Source organism: Echiichthys vipera, assembly GCF_963691815.1.
Source record: "Echiichthys vipera genome assembly, chromosome: X".
Classification (NCBI taxonomy): domain Eukaryota; kingdom Metazoa; phylum Chordata; class Actinopteri; order Perciformes; family Trachinidae; genus Echiichthys; species Echiichthys vipera.
Window position 1 is genome coordinate 24,337,659 of NC_139825.1, and position 16,044 is coordinate 24,353,702.

At 39.4% G+C, this 16,044-nt stretch overlaps 2 protein-coding genes across 2 annotated transcripts; both read left to right on the forward strand.

The window, feature by feature from the left end:
- Nucleotides 1-1,337: 1,337 nt before the first annotated feature.
- Nucleotides 1,338-2,621, forward strand: LOC310965160 (putative G-protein coupled receptor; the record flags this gene model as incomplete). The annotated part of the gene is made up of 1 exon (XM_083938602.1): nucleotides 1,338-2,621. The coding sequence occupies one exon, from the start codon at nucleotides 1,338-1,340 to the stop codon at nucleotides 2,619-2,621; it is 1,284 nt and encodes a 427-aa protein (XP_083794728.1).
- A 7,737-nt stretch (nucleotides 2,622-10,358) lies between these two features.
- Nucleotides 10,359-14,200, forward strand: cav4a (caveolin 4a). Its single transcript, XM_083939289.1, has 3 exons — nucleotides 10,359-10,673; nucleotides 10,889-11,076; nucleotides 12,442-14,200. Exons 1-3 carry the CDS (start codon nucleotides 10,446-10,448, stop codon nucleotides 12,590-12,592), a joined length of 567 nt encoding a protein of 188 aa, XP_083795415.1. The 5' UTR covers nucleotides 10,359-10,445; the 3' UTR covers nucleotides 12,593-14,200.
- The last annotated feature ends 1,844 nt before the right edge of the window (nucleotides 14,201-16,044 follow it).

Consider the following 16,044-nt stretch of genomic DNA (forward strand, 5'->3'; position numbering starts at 1 on the left):
AAGAAGAATTACAGCATAGGCAAAAATTCCACAGCATGTTTTGCTGTTAAAGTATTAATTAGGAAAAGGATTCAGAGAAGTACATTCATTGTAGATGACTGGTGGCTGAAAAGTAAAAGGTAGATTTAAAGGTTGTAGCATATGCAGCAACTGGAACATGATGAAAAACGAGGACACCCTTACATAATATGCATGAGAATGTACATGCACTAGTCCTTCCTGCGGATAAATCTCACTGCAAATGTGGCATGCCAATAGCTCTCCACCAGAGAAGATTACAGCGGGGCAGAGCATCAGTGGATCACTGACAACAAGCGAGTGAGCACATGTATTTAGGACAAAGCAACCTCCACAGTCATACGTTTGAAACCTGATTATGGTTGTCAGCACAAGATGGTAGCTGCAAAAGCAATAATGTGGAGAAGATGTTTCGAATTTAATTTGTTCACTTGCTGCATTTTGTTTAATTAAAATGTGCAGTAAAGTCATGATATATATTCAGTCAGTGGTTTCTGGTTGTTTTTTATGATCAGGGGTCCAACCTGTCCTGCTAAGAGGTGTCCTCTTTGATGGTGCAGTGCAGTGTGACACTGAACACATACTAATCAATGCAGCCAGTTCCCTACAGCTGGGATAAAACAAGCACACTCATTATCTTTCATTTCAAAAGGATGGGGACGAATGGAGGAGAGACAGGGTGTCCTCAATGAATTATTCCTATTGATCATGTCCCGTCCTCACTAAAGGAGAGAGTGCATCCCTTCTTAAATATTCTCACAGACAGTTATTGATTAATTCTCCAATACCTTCAAGGTATGTATGTGTGGGTTCCCTTGAAGGTAATGAGGCTGCAGTGGATCTCTGAATGTTTATTTACACATGTGATAACTGGTGAACATAATGGAGCATTTAGCTGCTCAAAAGTTGTTGAAGACCAAAAATATCAGTGCTAAAAGAGAGTGAATACTGGGCTTACAGACATAAAAACTGAATGCTAGTGCTTATGTAGCTCTATATCTGCTGGATGTGTAAATAGGAATTTGTTTGCTAACTTGGTAACCATATCAACTTAAACGGTGCCAGTGTTGTGTTCACAGCTTGTGTCCGCTGCACCCAAGTCTAAATAATTATATTGCAGTTTTAAAATATTTATTGTAATCTTTACTGAAGAGGATTTGCCAAAAATATTAATGTTTTAATGGAGTTTATTTTCCCCAACACAGGAGTGAAGAATATTCTTGTTTGATGTCTGAGGGATTCTTCGGCCTTGTGACAGAACAATGGGGGAGTCTGGACTACAGATGTGTACTTTTACTTTGAAACGTTTACTATGAACCATGGAGGAAAACAGTTCATTTTTTAACCCTGCTGAGTACAATGACAGCACCACAGTTTGGGCACCAATGCCCTCAGCTCCTGGCAGACAGCTGGGCACCCTTCCCAACCCGCAGACACGCTTCAAGGACCTGACAGGGATCTTTTTCATGGTGACCCTGAACGTTCTGGCGCTTCTATCAAACACTGCTGTTCTGGTTGTTGTCATAAAAGCCCCTCATCTCAGGAAATTTGCCTTTGTGTGCCACCTGTGTGCAGTGGACCTGCTGAGTGCCATCTTGCTCATGCCTCTTGGGATTGTGTCCAGCTCTCCGTACTTTGCTGGTGTGGTGTTCACTGTGCTGGAGTGCCAAGTCTACGTCTTCATCAATGTCATTCTCATAGCTGCCTCTATCTTCACTATCACAGCCATCAGTGTGGAGCGTTACTACTACATCGTCCACCCCATGCGCTACGAGGTCAAGATGACACTGAAGCTGACTGCAGCTGTGATAGTGATGGTGTGGGTGGCATCTGCCGTGCTGGGGTTGTCCACCGTGTTTGGGTGGCCGTCATACGGCAGCCTGAGCTCCATAAGTGCTGCACATTGCTCTCTGCACTGGAGCCACAGTGACCACAGACGTGTCTTCTCTGTGTTCTTCAGTGTCTCCTGTTTCTGCCTGCCTGCTGTTGTGATTTTTGCGGTCTACTGTAATGTGTACAAGGTGGCCCGTGTGGCTGCCCGCCAACATGGACCTCTGCCCTTGTGGACACACAATCAAGTTAAGCACCGCTCTGACTCAATAAACAGCCAGACTACCATCATCACAACCCGCAATGCTCCACGTAGGATTATGCATGATCGGCCGTTTGGTGGAGGTAAAGCCGCTCTCACTCTGGTGGTTATTGTTGGCCAGTTTCTGATCTGCTGGCTACCTTACTTTGCCTTTCACCTCCGTCTGACACTTGATGCGGCACCCCAAATTCCCGAGGACCTGGAGGAAACAGTCACCTGGCTGGCATACTCCTCCTTTGCTATGAACCCATTTTTTTACGGGCTTCTTAACCGGCAGATCAGAGAGGAACTTTGTAAGCTGAGGCGCTGCTACTCAGCCCGGCCAGTGGAGCTGGCCATTTCGAGCCATGAGGGCTCAGGACACGAGAACTTCCTGCAGTTCCTCCATCGGACCAGCTGCACAGTAGACACACGTGCAAGCTTTGCCACATCCAGTCCTAGATGCACTCTGGATCAAACTGAGCAGACTGGTTTCAGGATACCAGGACAGATCCCAGAAGAGTTCAGTTAGATATACCTGTTGTGTCACAGTATTAGTAGTCTGCAGAACTATTACAGCTAAAATAAAGTGAACTGTGGATCACTTTATTTTTACTGGATGACTGTCATGCAATATGTTTGGATACTATATTTGAATACAGTGAAAGCTTAAGAAATGAATTGTTTATAAAACTTGACATGTTATGGTTCCTTTTATCTAAAGATTACATTTAGAAACCGTACTGGAATAGAAAGTTTATGGACATCTTTTCTTGAAGGAACACATTTTTTTTAGTACCTACTAGAGCAAAGTTCTTTTTATTTTAGATGTTATCAAAAAGTAATGAACACAAATATAAGAAATCAGGGATAAGGGATTAATAATGAGGATGAGAGTGAGCAGTCATTGATTTCTCATAAATTCTTAATACTACTTGTTTTTATATGAGGTATCACTTTAGCAGCAATATTCTTTGTACAAGTTATTCAGTGTTGTCATGTTGTATTTATGTTGCAGGAATTTCCGTGAACTTTATTTATTGTACTCAAAGAAGAGAGACATCCTCTTTTGTTGAAAAATGTCTTGTTTCTTATCGCTTTATGTGTGCAAATAAACATTGGGTACTTTCATCATTTATGTAGATCTTAGTAATCTTACTGAATGTCATACAGTGTGCACGTTTTTTTAGTACGTTGGTCTGTACTGAACAGAATAAATGTAAGAAATACAGTTGAAGAATCATATATGACTAGCCAGTCATTCTTGTAAATTGGTTTATTTTCATAAATAATTAAAAAAAAATTTTTTACAGCAGAGAATAATTTACTCCACTGTTCATCTACTGTCATTAATCTTAATTAGAAGTGCGCCAGCCAGCTAAAAGCTCTCAAATGTAAAAGTGAAGTTAATATCTCTCATATCTTAGCAACACGATACCTGCACGGGGAACTTCTCTGTGTTTATTTAACATTTTGTCTTTGTGCAGACGAACATTGACTCTCCGGGTCTTGACCTCTGTGTCGTCCGTGTGTCCATTAATGAAAAGCCTGTGACTAAGACTAACCCAACACATGATTATATAAGGAGAACATGTCATTTCATAACAGCTGAAGTGGTTGTCTCTAATACCCTCTTAATATCTGTGCACTGACAGGTCAACAACTATTTATATTTCCATACATTTTTATCAATATGACCTACTTGTCAAATACTATACACATAAAATGATGGTTAGCAGTTAGTTCTCAATTAACTGGATTAATCATTTATATTCTGCACAGATGAATAAATGGAGACAGATGATTAAATGTTGATGTATTTGCAGCTTTCTCACACAGATTAGACTGTGTGAGAGTCATGCTGATAAATGGCGACAGATGAAGAGAGCATGCTGAGATAAATTCTCACTAACCCTATAAACAACATCTGGAGTTATAAACATATATCAGCAAACAAATAAGAAGCTTAAATAGAGAAATGTGTAAAATGCTTTAGTGTCAGTCAACACAGAAGATATCCAGATTAGTTAAAATCAAGATAATACAGTATCATGTTATAGTTCAGCAAATCATTGTTATCAAAGCCGACATAATAAACCATGAAGCCAAGAAGGACTGAGGAAGCGTGCAGATACGACACCTGCCCAGAGCTTTGTTGTACAAAAACAGATCTTTATACATTTGCTCATACATTTATCTTCTACATACATGTCATCAACGTCACCACAATTTTACAGATGAGAGAGAGTTTTGTTTTATTTTTATATGCTGATCTTCTCGTAGAGATTGAACATTTCAACTGTGTTTTTAATGTTCACTTTAGTCCTCCTTAAATGTTGTCCAGAATAGTTTGCCAATTGGCAAATCATTACAAACTCATGCTGCGCACCCCAAACATTGTTAAAACTTGCAGAGCTTTATCTTAAATTATAGTTAAATCCCAAAAGTTTACGAAGTCCGGCTGAATTTGGGGAACTTGTGTACAAAATGAAGCACAAGACACCTAGAATATTTCTATTTGATGGTAGGAAGAAACAAAGTTGAATAAGATTTTTCCACAATTAAAGCCGATTAAAGAAATTCTTATCTTTCTGGCATTTTTACACTTTTCTTTTGTAATCTTAAAATGCTCCTAATAAGAGTATGGCACACTAAAATGTAAAAGAAATCCACCAGGTGTTAAAACTCAAACATATTCAATTCTTATATATGTCTGATAAAAGTCTGACCAATAATTTCATTCGGTCCAAATAAAATTATTACCTAGTTTCCTGCCTGTCATCCGTCGCTCCATTTAACTTGTGATGCTCACGCTGCGTTCAAAGTGCACCTCAATGCCTGTCAAAGTGAAACCTCCCAGTAGCAAATTTGGGGTAGGTCGATCTCCCTCATATTCGATAGTAGGAGGTTCCACTTGCACTTTGCCTAGTTGGAGGTCCGAAATGTCGGAGTGCCCATGGCAGTTTCTCACTCACCGCTGTGTCGAGGGAGGAGGGAGCATCGGAGGTCAGGCAGGGGGAAGAAGATGGTAGAGAAAGAAATGTAAGAATTACTTTAAAGGTGAAATTTACGAAAACTTGACTTCATTGTAAGAAGGAACCTGTTGTAATCTCTAGGATAACCACAGATCTCTTGAAACTTTACAACCAAAAACTAGAGACTTCAGGGCATTCAGGGGACGTATAACTTTCCTAAGTAGATAGATAGATAGATAGCTGGATAGATAGATAGATAGATAGATGGATAGATAGATAGATAGATAGATAGATAGATAGATAGATGGATAGATATAATAAATAATTAAATAAATAAATAACTAATGTACAAGAAGAAATGCTATACAAGCAGATATTTACATTGAGGGAGTGCATAAACAGTGGAAAAAAAACAGTGGAAAAATGTTGTGTTTAATATGTAGTGTTATGTAGTAGGTCAGGCCTGGTGCTCTTCCCTGACCTCTGTCCTCCTTTGCCGTCGCCTACCTCCGAGTTTGGTGTTACACTTGGGGAGGTGCATCCTGTTGCTGAACTCCTCTGGTTGCTGATAACAGCGTGCAGAGGATGGCTGACATTGTCCAGAATAGACACTAGTTGCTTGGATGTCTTCCTCTCTGCAACTGTCACTAGAGAGTCTAGCTTCATGCCGACCACAGAGCCGGCCCAACTGATCAGCTTGCCCAACCTTGATGGCCCTTTTTTTTAGATGTGCAATGAAGTGGTTTCTGAGCAGTCCAGAACAGAAGTGCGGACGGCCGCCTCAATTTGTTGGAGCACATTGTTTTGTCTTGTTAAGCACCGTCAAATCAAGTCAAATTCCTTGTAATGCAAATTACTTGGCAATAAACCTGATTCTGATTCTGAAAAATGCAATTCTTACAGAAATCTCCAAATGTCAAAAGTTTAAAAAAAAAAAAATCTAATCACAGCCTTGTTTTTTGTATGGTGTTCCTTAAGCTGAAGTTACTGTTGCCTACAGTTCAAAGAGCCTGTTACATCATCTATCTTCCAGTGTGTGCGAGGCGGTCTAATGAATGTCTGAGCCTGTAAGCAGTCTTCATAAGTTGCTAATTAAAGTGAAGGACCTTCCATCTAGGTGGCTGCTTCTATTAAATCAAGACAATCACATCAGCTGTAGTCTACATCTCTTCTGCAAAGCATATTCACTGTAGATCAAACACGAGCCCACTCTGTAGAAAATGAGAATTCATGGCTTGAGCTCAGCTGAGTGTTGTTTGTTGTTCGGGTTGTCCTTAATAGTAAGCCTGAAAAGACCCTATGTTCTCTGTGTGCCGTACCTTGTGCAGTCTGTTTGACAGTGATAGTGAGAGAACTACTTCTGAAGAATCAAAGGGAGGAGGTGTGATTGATGGTGCTCTCCAACAGAGTGAACCGCATTATTTCATCAGACCTTCGCTTAAACAGTAACAGCATGACTTCTCTCACAACTGCATGTACACATATAACATGACAGCTGCTCAACCGCCTTCACAGAGCACAACCTCACGTCCAGGACACTCAGGTCCCACAAACTAACTAAGGGCCTAAAGCCAGGATCAGATACACCTCTGAAGAACACTCCTTAAAGGAATAGTTGGACATGTCAGAAAATAAAATGGACTTCATTGCTTTCTTGCCGAGAGTGAGATAAGAAGATTGACACTGCTCTCAAGTCTTGTCTGTTAATTATGAAGCTAGCAGTAACTAGAATGTTAATAGTTCAGCGTTTAGGGAAATAAGCGTATTAATTTTCTGGCTGAGAGTTGCATGAGGGGATTTATTCCTGTCTGATGATGCTACAGCCAGCCGCGGGTTAGCTTAGCGTAATGACTGGAAACAAGCGAAACAGGTAACAAAATAAGACTACCAGCAAATGGCACATTGTGGCATATATAGACGTTTCCCCTTTTTTTGTTTTGTTTGTATGTTCATTTGTTTAGTGGTGTTAAATGGGGAAGCACTGAATTAGCGATTGCATTATTAACTAGACATGACAAATAATCAGTCTGACCTATTGTACTGAAAGCAGCTGGACTGACAGGTGCTGAGCAGGAACACTGTCTGACATCCCTCATGGCCCAAATAAGCATGAATATGACTATGATTAACATGTGTCTGTGTGTCTGTGGTAAGGCAGCAGTTTTCACCTCTTTGGTGTATATATAATAATAGAATGTACACTTTGCATATGCACATCGTATGTACTGTATATTGTGAAATAAATTACTGGAGTGGATAAATTACTACATGCCATGGAGGATAGAAGCGTTTCTGCTCAGGTCTCAGCCAGGTCTGGCGTATTCTCTCCCAACATTGAGAATTCTCCAACTTATACAGAAACATCAAAGCAAGACATTCAAACAAAAGAAGACATCACCAACAACTGAAAAACCACTCCTCCCAATGAGGCACAGCAGACATGAAACAGTGTCTGTTGACCCCCCAAATGTTGATTCCTTCAGTTCCAAATAATTGCAAATCTTTTATTCCCCCCTGCAGTTTAACCATCTCTCCTGCATCTGCCAAGACTTTGTTTGTTACAGCCACATATTGTAAAAATACAATGTTTGATAACTGAAAATTATGAGAAACCCCACTGTATAAAATATCTTGTCTTAAATAAAGTGCCCTCATAGAGATTGCAGAGATTGCCACAGTATGTCAAAGGCCCTGTGCTGCAGCTGTGTACAACTATCTTCTAAAACAGCTTTATATGAGCAATAAACAACGTGTTTGAGTTTTTGAGTGTCAAACTAATTTAAATTCAAATTAATTTACATTGCATTAATTTAGTTGATGCTTTTATCTAAACTGACTTACAACAAGCACATTCCACCAAGAAGATACCACCCAAAAATTGCAACAATCATGGGAGTATATAATTCATCAAATAAGCAAAACTGCTTCAAGCGATAAAAAGACATGACAAATACTTCAAATGTTCAGGGGTTTTAACACCACTTTTTAAACTTTATAAAAGGCACCAGAACCATACTGTGAGCTAGGAAATGTGTCTCTCTCTTTCCTTCTCTTCCTTCTACCTCTCTTTTTTTTTACTCACAAATACACAAACTCTCCGCTGACCTCACCTGTGTATAGCCACAGTCACAAACAAACCCCATCTGGCGAGGTGTGCAGTCCATTAGCATACCATCGTCTCCGGCACAGACACAGGAAACTCTCTGTCACCAATACTCTGTGTTCTTTCTCTCTGTCTTCATCCAGCAAGCAGAAATTGCCGTTACCTTGGAGACTGGACATCGTAGAGTAGCTCACTTATGTTCAGTTTTGAACGGATGTACAGTTTGTTACGTACTTGTTAATAGTTTGTCATATTTATGTACCGTAGTTGTTCAACGCTTTTGTTTGTTTAGCTTAGTAGTGCATCATGAAAATATCTTAATATTAATGTAGCATACAGAAAAAAATTACCAGAATTTTTTTTTAAGGATACTTTTTTCAGATGGGTGGGATCGATGGCACAATGGGAGGGCATTTCTGCAGGAGGTACTTTCTATATTTACATTTAAAAAAAAAAATCAGATTATCACATTGCCAGTGGTGAAGATGATGACAAGAGCAGTGTGAGGTGTCCTTGTGATGAAGGTGGGTGATAAGGTCTTACTGTGGATTCATAGCTGACCTATTAATAGCAGAGGGGATGACTGGTTAATGGGTCCAAAGGTTCACAGAGGTGAAAGGTTTTTTTCTTAAAAGCATGTTGCGAAACATGCTTTTACACCACACAGAGTGCAGAGACCTGAGAATGCTCTTCATACTGGGCCTAGAGGAGGATATTGCGATACCATGCATTATACCTCTTGTTGCTTAGGCATTGTGATTGGTGATGTTAGTGAACTAGCAGGGACTTAGCAAACCGAGGCAGTAATTGATCTTCACAGCTGAACAACTGACAAGGTTTCAGTATTGGACAGAATGAAATGTCTGGTATGGTGTATTGGTCATAAAGATGCTTGTTGACATGAGGTTAACTAGTGTCTCAGTGTGTACCAGGGGTTTATTTTTCTAACTAAAACTAGCAGCTGATAGGATTAATATGTCAGTACAGACATAGATTTTTGTTGGACATTTTATAGATACTGTATATCTCCAGAGAGCATTTAATTTTTTTTTAACTAACCTATAATAGCTCTAGCTTCACTTTATTTTGCATCTTAATAGAAAATCAGCAATGTTAAAAGTTAAATGTGTCTTATACAGTATTAATAAAGTGGCAGTGACAGGCCCTAGGTTTAAAAGAATAATGTCTATGATATTTCATAAACAGTACATATCATTTTGTCATGTTCTACATAATATTTGCTTTTAACAATTTGAGATATGCAGAGAATGGTGTTGCATTTATCCTCAGTCAAGGGAAGTGCCCAAACAAATAATATTTATAGCTATCCATAAACTTCAGTGCCGCTGGTTCTTAAGAAAAATAATCTTACTTGCATGAGTACTTGCAATATTTCAAACAAGAATAGAGCAAAGGAACATCTGATCGGGCTTAAGAAGTGACTTCATTTCCTTTTCAAGCCAGAGGGGGGCAGTATTGTCTTGCAAGCAGTGTCAGAAATTAAGGAGGGAAAAGGGCAAAAATGCCCTAAGAAATTTCAGAATGTTTCTAAGAAAACAGGATTGAGGGACTACAGTTGCCCCCAAGATTTAAGTACATATATCAAGCCAAATCAGGCCAAACCTACATTAAGCCACTGACTATAGTAATAGTATGCTTTTTATTTAGTCATGGCGCAAGGTGGGGATTACTGTAATCTTTACAGCAAATGCCGATAATGCCCCCCCCCCCCCCCCCACATACACACCAACTTTATGTGCTAATTACTAAAAGGGCCCTCAGAAATTTTTAAATTTAAAATATATGGATTTTAGACACATAGTTCTATACTAAGCCAACCCTTTTTCTGCACTTAAAAGAGATTTGAAATGTGAATGAAATCAGTTAGCAGATGATTCAAATCAGTAAGGCAACCTGTGCCACTAAGTAGTTGCACTTTTATAAAAGTTGCACTTTTATAACATTTTTTATGCCCTATCGTTGCTCTCACACATGCAGATATGTCTCATGTTGTCTGTGTGGCTGCATTCCCAGCAGCAGGGTGTATCAGTGTATACAGAGCCATCTCCATGCTTACAGTATTTATATCCTGGCCTATCCTTCCTATCCCTCCCACTGCACAGGAAAATGATCTGCAAATACCATCCAGGGCACCATAATGTTCCTAATATAACCTCACTGCACAGCCAGCTGAGGGGTCTGGTCAGCGGCCTCAGTCTGAACTGAAGTAACAGACGCTAACTCTGCTCTCAGGATTGTGTTTTCTTTACGTGTTTTGATGAACACCATGATGAAAGGGGAAGATTCAGAGGAAGTAGAGATTGACTTGGAGGACTCCAGTGACCCTGATGAATATGACAGTGGGGAGGAACCTCAGACTCTGTGGAGGGCCCCTCCGGCTCTGGAAGAAGAGGAAGACATTCATACGTCCACATTAGTGGAAATCAGTGATACTAAGCCTCTGATTAATGTCCGAGACCCCCGCAGTATCAATGACTGTCTCAAGGTATGGCATTCTTATGCAGTACCGCTATTGAACTTTGTTTTATGGACTTGTTGTACATTTGTCTTATGCAGTGAATTAGCTGACAAAGATTGCACGGCAAAATTTCCATGCAGAACTAAAACTTGGCCTGATGAAGATGATTCAAGCCCAACAGGAACAACTCATTTGTTCACCTCTGTTGCATCAGGAGCTTCACTTTCTCTTTGTGTCTCCAGGTGACGTTTGAGGATGTGATTGCTGAGCCGGTGTCAGTGCGCAGTGGGGACAGAGTGTGGATCTGGAGCAATGCCCTGTTTGAGGTGTCTCGGGTTTGGATCTACAGGATAGTCACAGTGCTTTTGGCCATTCCCATTTCAATTATCTCTGGTGTCCTCTTTGCCATCCTCAGCTGCTTCCACATCTGGTAGGTTTAGTTCACGCCTTCCTGGAAATATTAAGGGAGCAACATATACATTGTTGCCAGTGATGTCAAGTCACAGAGAAAGTTTGTGAGTAGTTTTGACAGTTTTTGACGTCTCACACATGCAAGTTATCGAGACATTACCTAACAAGGCTGTATGTGAGAGCACAAATATCCAAATCAGTCAGATGGTAAATCAAACACTCTTTACCTACCAACTCCCTGGTCCTTAGTCTGTTTAACCTTCGATTGAGCTCATGTGTCAATACAGCCACTCATTGCCGGGTGTTTTCACGATGAGCGATGGGTGTGACCTAGTTAATACCAGAAAAAAACAAAAAATCCGACAGAGAATAAGAAGGGTGATTTAAACAAAGATGATTCAGGAATTCAGGAATATTTGTCTTTAAGGGACTGGGTTGTTAATATTATATCCTGTCTACCAGGCGCCACCCCTCGTCTCAATCAAACTGAGTATTTCCAGTATTTCCATAACTAGCTTTACTCATACATGTCACTTATTTCAATTGTCCCGATCATGATTGCTATTGTTGAAATAGAACGGAATTTAATGTCACTCTTGGCAAACTTGTAGGTATGTGAAGACCGTTGAGGTGGAATAGTATGATTCGGGACTCTAATGTAGTAACATACATCTGATTTTGTATTAGCAGCAGCCGTATGCTTTGGCTACAGTTAGCAGGAGGCTAACGCGGAGGCAATGCGCTAAGGGTAGCCGCTGTGACCAGGCTGTTTACATGGTAAATCAGCCCAGACAACCTAACCCCCATCACAGCGACTGGAGTTGTTAGAGTAAAAATAATTTAGCAGTTTACCTGTCCAAGAGAAGAACAGCGAGCTCCGAGTCCAAGTTCAAACCAATGTTATCCTGAACTTCTCTTTATCTTAACGAAACGTAACGCAGATATTGATATGTGTCTTATTATTGTGTTTGTTGTCAGATTCTCTTTTAGACGTCCTCCCACTCTTAGATTGTTTTGCACTGAACTCGGGTGTTTCCAACTGTGGAATCGCAATCTTTCCTGTCTGGTCATCCTAATACTGCCAAAAATAATCTGCCTGAGCCTTTAATGCCAAATCAGTAATACTTACTGGTTTGAAACTAAATGAATCATGGTGAAATAATGCTAAGTGAGGGTTTTGGAAAATTAATAAGTAAGAAATATGTTGAAATCAAAGTCTATTAACAGACATAAATGCTTAGCCCTGCATGAAAAAAGAGGAACCGTGAATTGGCTGGAGGGCACTATGAATGGGACCATCTGCTGACTCTTCGCACAATTAAGAAATGATAAAGTCATAAGTTGAAGTCCCCTGAGATAATGGTTGTGTTTCTTTACCTGACAGGCTGGTTGTTCCTTGTAGCCAATGTATCCTCATTGGTGCATGCTGGCTGCAGAGGCTTTGGAACATTGTGCTGGATGTCATCGTGCGTCCTTTCTTCACGAGTGCCGGAAGATGCTGTGGAGGCTTCAGCATTCACCTGGCCAAAGAATAAGACTCACACATCCAGACTGGGATTGTTCCTTATGTGCACCAATGTTCTAGTGGACTGAGCGGAAATGGACATTTATTCTTTAATATTTCATTCAAAATAAAATGTTTATAATTTAATTTTGACCACAGTTTAGATGCGTTGTTCAAAGTCTAACAGCATCTGCTGGTCTTATTTTTTTAATGATTAAAGGTTTGTGACATGTTCAAACAATATTTTAGGTATGACACAGTGACAAAAAGAAGGTGATGCAAATAATCTGAGAGTGTGTAATCACTTTGGTAAGAACAAAAACAGGATCAAAGTTCTTAACATTTGAGATCAGAGTAAGATTATTCAGTCTCATAGTAACATGTAACAGTGATTTATTTGAAGAAAACAAGAAAGACAGAAGTGACAATTTTTGTTTATCATGCTGTAGTTTTCTCACTGATACCGTAGTGGGGTTATGACTGTTATGAAAATTGATTGGTGTATCATCTTTAATATCAATACATAATACTTGGGTGTGGGTACATATTTTGTTCATTTTTTAAACAATTTCAGAGAATTTAAACTCTCTAGGAACAGTGTACAACCACAAGGATCTATTTTTAATTATAGAAGTTACTGATTTCAATAAGTTGTTTATTATAGGTATAGATAATAAGAAAACACATATATTAGATGTATTTTTACAGGAGAAAATGGCATTACAATAATGATAACTCATTTATTATCCACTTTATGCTCATCATAGTCATTGATATATGGATACATAGATATTTAAACGATTGTCTGTTACACGACTATTGGATGCTATGAAGGTCAGCAGGACAAAGCATATATAGGTTTGTAGGTTTTACAACTTAGATGCCTTAGTATATTTATTCATGTAATTGGTTTTAAGCTTGAGAGCTTAAAACCAATTGCTTGCTAAGTTGTTTATTTAATTACTTGGTTTATAGGTACCATTTAAGTTTTTGTCACTTTTTTAAGTGCAGACAAAAATTATTGAAACATCCAGGATCTTGCATATATTTACAGACCACTTGTGCATGGAAGCATCGTAGGATAGTTTGAATTACAACATGAGCCTGCTTTCCTCTTTATGAAAAACTTAAAGTCATGGTGTGAGTTGTTACATTTGTGTGTGTGTGTGTGTGGGTGTGTATGTGTGTGTTTGTGTGTGTGTGTGTGTGCGCGCGTGGGTTTGTGTGTGTGTGTGTGGGTCTATACTTGACAGATATTTCCGCAGTGCCTCACTATTCATTGCTGGCAGCTGCCGACTGGCGTTCCTAGATTGGAACAACATTGAGTAGCATTTCAGTTTATGTACTGCCACTCCCCTCTCGTGACTGCAGCCATAAACCCGGCCTCTCATCTTGCCATCTTTTGCTTTTTTATCTCAGCTATCCTCAACCTACTCAATCAGTCAGAGAGCAGGACCATGGCTGTAATGAACGACAGCGGGGAGCAAATGTTCAGGAGGGTGCATATTATCCATGTATACTTATCACACAAGTGTGTGAATTGAGTGAAGTATACATTTGTGATGTAAAGTTTGAGATTAAAGAAACTTTGAAAGTAAGTATGTTTTATAAAGATGCATGATATAAATCTATGCTTGAAGGGGCACACTGAAAATAAATACATATAGCTATTTTTCCGTGAGATTTGAAAAAAGGGCCTCAGATGATTTCGCCCTAACATTGACTTGATTGGACTGTGTGCTTTCATGCACAACAGTTTGTAAAGTATAAAACCTTTGCTAAAAAAATAGGATGAATAAACAACATGTTTTGATTTAACATGCAGATACTGGTGTTCTTTTGTATTGTTAAAAAGTGATTTAGGTTCATAGATCTGCAAATTGCTTTATGGCTGAATTTTACTTTAAACTTATATAAAAAAAACTTTTAATTTTAAGCTTTAACTGGAAGTTTAAAAGTGTTCATTTTGAGTAAGCTTTAAGTACTTTATTTGTTTATTTTTTAGTTTCACAGAGGGTTTAAGGTCCCTCCAGCACCTTCATGTATTAGACATAAATAAGATTTTGTAGTGACACTCAAAGCATATATATATATATATATTCCAGAAAACATCAGGATAATCCACAGTCCTCACTATAAGCAGTTTCATATGAATATGATGATGATGATCATATTATGTACTTCTCACGGTGAGGTCTGTACTGTAATGCATGGCTAGATATTGCCTGGAGTAAGAGAGAAAACATGTTTATTTTTGATTTTGTGTGAACCAACCCTTTAAGCCTATACAACCAAACACTGTAAATAAATGAGCTCTCTGTGTATGCTTCAGGTCAGCTTTGAAGATGTGATCGCATAGCCTGCTGGCACTCACAGTCTGGATGGAGTGTGGGAAGTCAGCCGTACCACCATCGCAGGGTAAAGTACTGATGTTACCTCTGCCTGACTGCCATCTTGGCCGTCCCTTTCTCACTGATCTGGGGCACATCTGGGCTGTTGTTCCCTGCATTAAGAGCTGTCCGATTGAGTGGCAATGCATGATTCAAAGCTACTCGCTGGTCATACGCACCTTCCTCAGCCCGCTCTCTGAGACTCTGGGGAAGGTTTACAGCGGTGTGAGGGTGCTTTTACGCAATGAGGTGTAAATGCTTTACGTGGCATGAAGGATCAATGAAATAATAGGCTGCAAAGGTGCAAGATTAGTTGTCATTTCTGTTTTTTAATCTTACATTTGAGCTGATTTAGTGTCTATTACTGGATTGAATTACAAAATGTCCTTTTTTAATGCTGCAGTAAAGCCTGAACATTTTCTATCCATTACTTCCACTCTTTTACTCTATGTTGATGTAAGCCAAACTTAAAATAAATCACATTACAGTACAATATAAATGGGTCCTTGCACTGAAACAATAGTTATTTCTTCCAAATGCTATGACAGAAAGATTCAAGCAACAGTAGATGTTGTTGTGCCAAATGTTAGACTCTGATGACACTTATTGAAGCCGTATGTGAAAGTGAGTCCCCTATTTCACCATAAAGCTGCTCCCTGTGGCTGTTGCTCGGAACCAAAGTGTTTTAATTGACAACCTACCAGGCTGTATAAAGTTCAAGAGATTTTGAAAACACACCTAATAAGCTACATTATCTGATCTTGACACTCAAAATATCCACTTGTTGAATATAAACATCTAGCATATCACATCAAATCTACAGCAAAAGAAAAAAGGGCAGGAAGAAAAGACTTGTTGGAATAATCAGTGTGGCCACAAGGGGGGACCATTATTCTAGTTTGATCTCAGCTAGATTAAATGTGCTTTAGTTTGCCTAAAAGTCCAGTACACTTTACCCCAGTACACCACCACCTAAAAAAGAAGAGATGGGTGTTGAAGAAACATGTTGACACACACACACACACACACACACACACACACACACACACACACACACACACACACACACACACACACACACACACACACACAC

Bases quoted from the DNA above. Each gene is read 5' to 3' on its own strand.
- cav4a (XM_083939289.1), top strand. From the start codon at position 10,446: ATGAACACCATGATGAAAGGGGAAGATTCAGAGGAAGTAGAGATTGAC. The intron at 10,674-10,888 runs GTATGGCATTCT...TTGTGTCTCCAG, and splicing joins GTATCAATGACTGTCTCAAG to GTGACGTTTGAGGATGTGAT. The intron at 11,077-12,441 runs GTAGGTTTAGTT...TTTACCTGACAG, and splicing joins CTCAGCTGCTTCCACATCTG to GCTGGTTGTTCCTTGTAGCC.